The sequence below is a fragment of the Indicator indicator genome, chromosome 7 (genome assembly GCF_027791375.1).
Source record: "Indicator indicator isolate 239-I01 chromosome 7, UM_Iind_1.1, whole genome shotgun sequence".
In the NCBI taxonomy this organism is placed as follows: Eukaryota; Metazoa; Chordata; class Aves; order Piciformes; family Indicatoridae; genus Indicator; species Indicator indicator.
Genome location: NC_072016.1, coordinates 30,993,110 through 31,001,886, shown reverse-complemented (window position 1 = coordinate 31,001,886; position 8,777 = coordinate 30,993,110). Strand labels below are relative to the sequence as shown.

At 43.8% G+C, this 8,777-nt stretch overlaps 1 protein-coding gene across 5 annotated transcripts in view; it reads left to right on the top strand.

Annotated features, from left to right (window-relative positions):
* Window positions 1–3,938: 3,938 nt before the first annotated feature.
* Window positions 3,939–8,777, top strand: part of HERC4 (HECT and RLD domain containing E3 ubiquitin protein ligase 4) — a 36,137-nt gene continuing 31,298 nt past the window's right edge. For all 5 annotated transcript variants that reach the window (XM_054382577.1, XM_054382579.1, XM_054382575.1 and 2 more), the window contains exons 1-2: window positions 3,939–4,190; window positions 7,523–7,682. In XM_054382577.1, coding sequence (XP_054238552.1) covers window positions 3,965–4,190; window positions 7,523–7,682 — 386 coding nt within the window. In that variant the 5' untranslated portion in view covers window positions 3,939–3,964. The remainder of the gene's footprint in view (window positions 4,191–7,522; window positions 7,683–8,777) is intronic.

Here is an 8,777-nt window from a genome sequence, read left to right as displayed (position 1 = left end):
AGTCCTGCATAATCTTACCTATTTAGATACACAAAGAAGCATTTAATGGCTGGGCTAAGACATGCCATTTGTAGTTTTCTTAAATGCTTTCTTTTGCAGGGAAAAATGATACCAAACACAGCACCTTTCTTACCCATAGTTTGCAAAATCACTTGCTCTGAAGCACACCATGGCTTGGCCTTACTTCCTGGCATACATAGAGTTAGATGGCAGAGCTGCTACTGTGAGCCTGCTAAAGAGGAAACTGCATTTGGATTCCTAACCTGTTCCACTTATATAAATTACAATGGATTTTCCTCCCAGCACTAAGCAAAATCCTTAGAAAAGGCAAAAACAGTATTTAGCATGTAAACTTCTCTTTAGTTGCTCCACTAGAGAGAAATGTGAACCGAAACAAACGGTTTAACATGCCTGCCTTGTGCATGCTCTGAGACTGAGAGAAGCCTTTAACTGGAATGCAGAATTCCGAAGATAGAGCGAAGACCCTTAGGCCACCCTGCTCCTGAGCCAGGGGAGCCAGCGGCAGGGCCGGTGCTGCCGCTGCTGCCTGCTGCCGCTGCCACATCGCCAGCATCACCCTCGGGGAAGGAGCCCCTTGGGTCATAAGTTAATGACAGGTAATTGGAGTATGAAGAACAGTGCTTCTCCCTGGTGGAGCCAGTTCCTTCCCGCTCACTTATCTCATTCTGTTCGTGCCCTCGGAGATCAAGCAGAGGCTTCTGCAGATATCCGCAGACAGAGAAGGTACAGCAATACGCTTGCGAGGTCTCAGCCACAGCACAAGGATGAAGAAACAATGGCATCACGAAGACCTCTTCCCAGGCAACGTGGAGGGAGTGGATCAGAATATACTGATTAAAAAAAAAAACAAACAGTTCTGCAGTACAGCCACTTAAAGCTGCTGTATTTCATGTGGCTCCAATTCCCAAACCACAGATCCGTCCAGCTGCAGTTAGCACCCCTGGGTGGGCACCTGAGCTGAGCGCACCCTCCTGCACCCAGCTCTGCTCTCTCCAGGCGCACCGGGAAGACCGTAGGCACCGCTCCCCCACCCATCACCTTACTGCCATCCTATATTTTCTTTCTGTTATCAGCTTCTCGCTCAGCCTCAACAACCCAGCGGCGGGAACCGAAGCCACGCGATAGATTCCGACCGTAACCTTCCTCCCAGCCTTGCTCGGGGTCCGGGTAGCGCCCCCACCCCAGAGCGCCCCCGTTCCCGGCGATCAGCTGGACCCGAGAACAGCACAGGCTAGGCGCGGGCCGCTGAATGCCACCATCTACAGCCCAGCCGCCAAGCTCTGCGCTCACATCACGCCGCACCACCGCCCCTGGCCACGAGGCTGGGAAGGGCGCGCGGCGGCCCCGCCTGCAGAGTCCGCGCCTGCGCAGGGGTGGCGGCCGGGCCCTGTCACCGCGCCGGGACGGCTCACGCCCTCGCGGTGGCCGGTGGGTGCCTGCAGCGGGCGGGTCGGGCTTGGGCGCGGCCTGGCGGCGCCGGGTGGAACGGATCGGACGCCTCGCTGTTGGCGGTGAGTCTTGATGCCGGACTTCTTCGGTCTCGGGCGCTGCCTCATCTCGGTTCCGTGAGGCGAACGGGAAAGTGGACGGGGCCGCGTTCGGCCCGCACGGCGGGAGCGGTGGGACGGCGGCTGTGGTAGCGAGGCGGGAGGAGTGGCGGTGCCCTCGGGGCGAGGGGGCAGTCACGGGAGCGGCCGGTGAGCCGGAGCGGTTAGGACCGTTACGAGCAGCTGTGGGGCGCTGAGGGCAGCTCGGCGCCTGGCGCCGCCCCCGTCGAAAGGAACGGAGGCCCGGCTCCGGCCGCCGCCAGTCTGTTCTACTCCGCTGGGGCCGCTCCTACCGTGCTCTCCGGACCGCCGGGCGAGCTCTCTGGTGGCTGGGGAGCCTGTGCCCCGAGAAGGGGAGAGCTGTTCAGCCTGTACCGCAGTGGCTGTATGTCGGCGACGGCGGGCGGTGTCCCGCTCGAAGAGGCAGGTGGAGCGGGGAGGAGCGTGCGGTACATGCAACCCTCGGTCTCACCGGCCGGGCAGCCCTCGGCCGGGGCGCTTTAGGAGCGCTTCAGTGCCTGGGCACAGCGAGAGCGATGACACAGCCTGCGGGAAGCGTCCAGACCGTTCCTGCAGCGCCGTTACTCGCGCTCTGCTGACAGAAATTGAGTTGGGTGGTTCCACTCGCCTCCTGTGTTTGCTGGTAGAGAATGAGTTGGGTAGTTTCCCTCGCCTGCTCTGTGCGGTGTCGGCATTGGGCGGCTTTTGACGTCACGCATGGTAGTCTCCAGCAGTTGACAGCGTGACTTGGCTTTCATGACTATATACAAGGATAAAATAACGCTGTGATATGAGAGCAAAGTACAAAATTTGTTTGGCTACTGACTCTTAACAGAAATGAGCAAAACCGTCTATGGAAATACCCCTTTCAACAGAAAGAGACCTTTTCTTAGTCCACTGGAGATGGAGATGAATTTTGATGATGGAAACCTTGATGCAGTAAAATCATGGATCTCTTCTACCTTCTTGTGTTGCAGGTTGAAGTTTGCATTGCAGTTACTGCTACAGATGTGTGACATTTGCGGTGGTGTAGCAATGTCTTAGCCGAAGATGTCTTCATTTTGATGTCCCCTTCTGAATGTGGTAGGATATAGCTAGTGATAGCTAGGGAAATAATTGATCATGTGTCATCTCCTGAGATAGGTAAAAAGAAAGCAGTATATTTTAAGCTGTTGGCAGTTTTGGGGTTTTTTTATGAGACCACAAAAAAAAAGCATCTTGTTTACTGCTTTTTGACTTTTGCAGAGAAAAGTAGTTTATGGTGTTCTAGCAAAAATTGTGCCCTTCTTTGGTTGGTGTAACTGAAGTGCTTACGGACAGCTGGTTTCTTTGAGCAGTTTTATATTTAGATGGTTTATTCGTGTTATGACCCTGCAGAATGTAAGACAATGCATATGTAGTGCATTGTATTCCACCTGCCATCATTCATGCCTTCCACATAATGGTCACAGATGAAAATTTCTAGCAATTGTGCTTTTCAAGTTGCTCTGAAAGGGAAACTTAATGTTGTGAAAAATAGTATAATAGTCTAAACACTGGTGTAGATTCTTCATTGTCTGCCATAGTGAAAAGGGAAGAGAAACGTTACTTTGGGCCCTGTCCACATAGGTACAGAGTCTGTCAGCACAAATGCTGGTAACTGCAATTTCGGGCTGGGAGTTTGTATGGTCTGCTGTTACTGCAGAGTAATTCTGAAGCTGTAGCCTTTGTGATTGCAATGCAATGCTAGGGACTTGAGCTTCAGCTATGTACTTGAAATTGCAACTTCAGTTGACTCATAGTTGTTTAAATGCAATGATTGACACATCTTATTATTCTTTGTGTTGTATAACTGAGTTGATCAAAGCTGACCAATTTTTTTCCAAGCTTTGAGTCAAGTGTTGGTTTTGGGGATGCTCTTGAGGCCATACACAATGCTTTCTGGAGTCATCAGCTCCTTGTGTGAAGAAACTGACCTGTTCTGTCTCCTTAAATGATATTTGAGGTAATTTCTGTTAGCTAGAGGTGGTCGTGACTGCTATTTCTATAGGTCTGGATTAGACCTATTGGAGAAGCTGTACAAAGAGTGACAGTTTCAAGTTTTTGAAACAAAATTTTATAAAACCAGGGACCTACACATCTTGAAAGTCATATCTGAAAAGGGAAGGAAAGCATTTTACTGCAGCAAACATAGATAATGTCCAAACCCAGTAAATTATGCTGTATAAAATTTTTCTGTGTTTCAGTATATTGATGTAGGGAAAGTGAACTTGTGGATTACATGCTAGGTAACTTAAATGTTTGGGACAAAACTGAAAATCTCTACTTTCCCCCCCCTTTTTTTTTAACAGCTACATAGAAGAGATATTCTGGAAAAGGGAAGGTGGAAGATCTTTGTGATCAAGAGAAGCATAAACATGTTGTGCTGGGGCAATGCATCTTTTGGACAGCTTGGATTGGGTGGAATTGATGAAGAAATTGTTTTAGAACCCAGAAGAAGTGACTTTTTCTTAAATAAAAGGATCAGAGATGTAGGATGTGGACTGAGACATACTGTTTTTGTCCTGGATGATGGGACTGTTTACACATGTGGATGCAATGACCTAGGACAACTAGGACATGAAAAAGCCAGGAAAAGACCTGGTAAGTTTAGAAATAATGAATTGTGGAGAGTATGTATGATTGTGCATGCATTTTCTTTTTTGTTCCAGTATGCTAAGATTGTAAATCTAAGATTGCCTCTCTGTGTGTGTGTTTGTGTACGCAGCTCTTCCAAGAATAGGCATATTTTTGACTCAAAACATTCCTGTGTTTGGGTCACATTTTGCGACAGTTGGAAACAGTCAACTGTGAAACATGGATGCCCCCCACTTATATTGTCCTGCTGTGCAGCTGGACAGTGCCACTATTTTTATTTTCAGCATGAAATCACTTTACCTAAGGCCAGGGAGACTCAGTGGCTGGTTTTAGTCTCAAGGGAAAGTGACCTGCTTCAGTACCTAGTTTAGCATTGTACTATATGTATGGCTTTGGCTGCTGCTGTATGATAGGAATGAGTGTTTGGCAAACCATAGTTGAGAAGCCTGGTGTGTGGTTTTAGTTATCTAGTATGTGATACAGAACAGGTCTGATTAAAGCAATGTTCTAGTTTTCACTTTTTTAAGAACTAAAAATAAAACTTTTGATAAAAGATATCAACATTCAGTGCTACAGGAAGAGGATTTGGAGAAACCTAGGGGTTGCAATGTACAACTTCTTTGGGCTTTTATTCCTTCCTTGTCTATGTTCTATGTGTTTTTCTGCTTCCTGCTAATGCAGTTCTATAGCAGAGGTGGGTAAACATCTTGCAGGGACTGCAGAGGAGTGTGCACATGGGCTCCGTTCAGAACTGTGCATGTGAGTCATAGCTGTGTGCTGCTGAGGTATGAAGCAGTGCTTCTGACAGTGCTCACAGCGTAACGTATGCACACTGAAAAGGTGTAGTAAGAGTTTATTCTAGTCATGGCTGTAGCAATTGTAGTAGTTCCTTGGCATAGTCATTGATACAAATATTTCAAATAGAAGTAGGGCCTTGTGCAGTGTTTTAGTAGATCTTTACTCAAGAGTTTTCAGATTTGGTGCCAAATAAAGATTTTTGGGTGTTTTTGTCTAGTTGATGTGTAACTTTTTAAAACCGATTTGGACTTCTATTGAGAAACAGTAAATGGATGTTAAAACTGATAAACTTTAATCCTGTGCAAACATCTACTTCATGAATGTGAATAGAAACTCAGTTTGTCAAACTTAATCTGAATACTTGTTACTCACTTTGGAGATGATGCTGAATTATCTTTCAAATCTAGAAGTTTAAACCAATATCAGATACTAATTTATTTTTTAAGCAACCTTGTATGAGATTTCATATGTATATCAGTGTGAGAGCTGAAATCCCTCCACCCCGAGAATAACCAGGCTAGCTCAGTCTGGAAGCGAATGAAAGCTGTATTTACAAGCAAATCTATAATCTAGGATGAAATGCAATGAATATGTACAAATATACATAATTCACAACATTTACAAATATACACAATCAACAGAAAAAGCACAACCAAGCTCCCTTTGCTTTCCCCTAAAGGGGACCCTTCCCAAGGGGCCTCTCTCCCAGGGGCCTCCTCCCCCCAGACCCCTCTGCCAGAAAGCAGAGTTAGTTAAAAGCAAAGAGGCTGTTAACTTAGCTCGCCAAGGTCAGTGTGTTATCTTCAGCCAGAAGAGAAGAAGCAGCAGCAGCAGCCAGACAGCCCAGCAAGTTGCCCTGACTGCAGACTGCCCCACTTTGAGTAGTGGTTCTTAAACATTTCTATCTATCCAATGGAAGTGTTTAGAACAATCAGTATTTTGATTTCTTACACCCAATAGTGACTTATTTACATTCTTTCGCTTTCTCTGCTTGAACTTTGAGAAGAAAAATTAAAAAAGACAGTTTCAAACCATCACAATATGTAATGGACAGGCACCTACTACAGATCTTTTTTTTTTTATTATTATTATTTTTTAAGTATGCTCAGTCAGACACAGCAGTCGTGAGGATTGCATTGTCCTCCCTAACTTTTGTTTCATCTGTACATTAGTGATGGTACTGTTGAGTGTTCTAATGTGAAGTTAGTGCCCTGGGGTAATTTGTACAGCCTATAAAGAGGCTCAGTATCTTTAAAAATGTCTGGATGCTGTCTTTTGAATGTCTTTCTGCCAACTAAAGATAATTTGCCACCTGTGTTGCCAGTCACCACTGGCACTGTTTAGCTGTGCCTCCCGTCTTTCCTCCCCACAGAGCTCCACTTGCCATGTATGAATGTTGCTTCATCCGTATTAGGCCAAGTCAGCCTGGCTAGTTTAGCATCTGGTGAAGATAGCCTAAGCTAATCTACAAGCCATTGGCTGGGCTGGAGAGTGTTGACATGATGTCTTCTGTTGTCAGAGCTGTGGAGGCTGTAATGGGCTGAATGGGGGTGGTAGCCCCTTTAATCAGATTAGCTGTTTAAAAACCATGAACTTAGTCTGCTGCTTGTGGTGCTTTATTGTGGAAACAGTGCCTGTCATGTTGCAGATGCTGTTAGCTACTGTTTTGAGATAGGCTGAGGCTGTGCTAGGCTGTGTTTACAGCAGTTAGGTTGATGCTACACAGGCTTTCTCAGGGGTGTGCCATTAGTAGGGAGGAATAGAGTTTGTGTTTGAAAACTTGGCATAAAATGTGCAAGGAAGCTCTTACTTAAGGCAACTGTTGAAAATTCCAACCACTTTACAATTGCTGAAATGATAATTTTAGATTTCTGAGCACAAATCATAAGCATGAAAGCAGACTTTCCCCACCTATATTTAAAGGTATTGATGCATGCTGCTGGAAACAAATGACAGGTATTTTAGTGTTTGTTTTTCAGAGATGTGCACTGTATATCTAGAAAAATTTCTATTTAGGAACTGTTTCTACAGTATTTTGTATTATAAAGAGGACATTGTGTAGCTCATTGGAAAATCAGTCGCTTTAGTCTTTAATTTGCCTTGTTCTGCAGGCTGTTTTGTTAATAATGAATAGGTGAATTTAATTTGTTGTGTTAGACATTATGTAAGAGAAAAACGTTCTCCACGTGTAGTCATTTGACAATAATCTATTTGACCTTAATGTTAATTGAGTTTTTGCACTCATTTTCAGATGGCAAGTTTAGAAGGACCCGTTATGATCCAGTTGCAGTGTTTGTGCAGTTGTGTATATTGCTCCAGACACTATTGTTATTCTGTTACTTTGGGGGTGCAGATTTAACTTACTGGTTCTGAACCAGGATACTTAAAATGTTAGACAAAGGCTGTTTGAGCAGACTTCTGAGCTTCTGTGTCATTTCAATTGATACCTTGATACTAGGTAGAACTGTCTTGAACAACACTAGCTTATTAGCAGCTTTTGTTTTTTAAACAACTAACTTTTTGTTTGGTTGGTTCTTTAGAGCATGTTGGTGCACTGGATGCCCAAAATATTGTAGCTGTGTCATGTGGAGAAGCTCACACTCTTGCATTAAATGACAAGGGCCAGGTATATGCTTGGGGTCTGGCTACTGATGGACAGCTTGGCTTGCCGGGAACAGAAGAATGCATCAGAGTGCCCAGGTTAAAAATAGTTTGTATATATATTTTTTTTTTTTAAATGTTCTTAGATCACTTTGGTTAAACTATTCTACTGTTATAACTGAAAAAACGTATCAGGAAGTATATTTTAGCTGAGCCACTTGCATGCTGTAGACAGTTTCTCAAAAAGCTTACAAGAGAAGTGTGTTAGGTATTTATTTGGTTTGGGGTTTTGTTTTTGTTTTTCATAGCAGTCTACTAAGAATGAGAGATATGTTGTGGAAGTAGGATGGGTATTTTAAGAATGTGAATAGGGATTGATAACTGCCATTTAAGAGAAGTTAGAGAAGTAAAATGTTAAACTTTCAAATCCAGTTGTGGAAGTTTGAGGAAGGTGTGTTTGCTGTCTGATTTTCATACTTCGGTTGTCACCCTACAGTTTTTCATCTGTGATCAAATAACACACCTAGTTACAAGCTAGCCAGAGTCACTTGCTTGTTTTCAGAATGCTGTAAGCAATCCAGCTAGCTGAAGTACGCATTTTTACTAGGTTCATTGACATCAGTGGAACTGTCTGTAGCAGTTAAGTTTGCTTGCAAGCTGCAGATTTTCTCTTCTAATGTTTTTTACCTAGGAAAAAGAGGCACGAAAGAAACAATTCCTGGGAACACTAGTGGTTTATAACTTTATCATGACTATCTGTGATGTGTGTAAGCATGAAATATATAAATCATTAGTATGAAGAGTTATTTAATACTGTATCATATTTAAAAGGCCTCAGGCCTTTTAGAAACTCCTGTTTTTCTCATCACAAGTTGAAAGCATTCTAGATTTAATGCGCATTTGTATGCATTTACAACTTATTTATAACATTATGTAATACTTAATAGCTCTATAAACAAGTTTTAATTTAAAGTTGAGATGAGAAATTGAGTGTTGAGATTTTAACAGAAATTAATTCAGTCTTTACAGTCCTCTGAATATTAGATATAAAACCTTTTTTCTTTTGGAAACTAGAAAGTAGGTATCATTTTCTTCTTGCATCCAGTACTTACTTCCTCCTTTCAGCTGTGACATTTTCTTCTTGACACATGAGCCTTCCTAATTCTTTATTATGGTCTTATACTGACATTATTA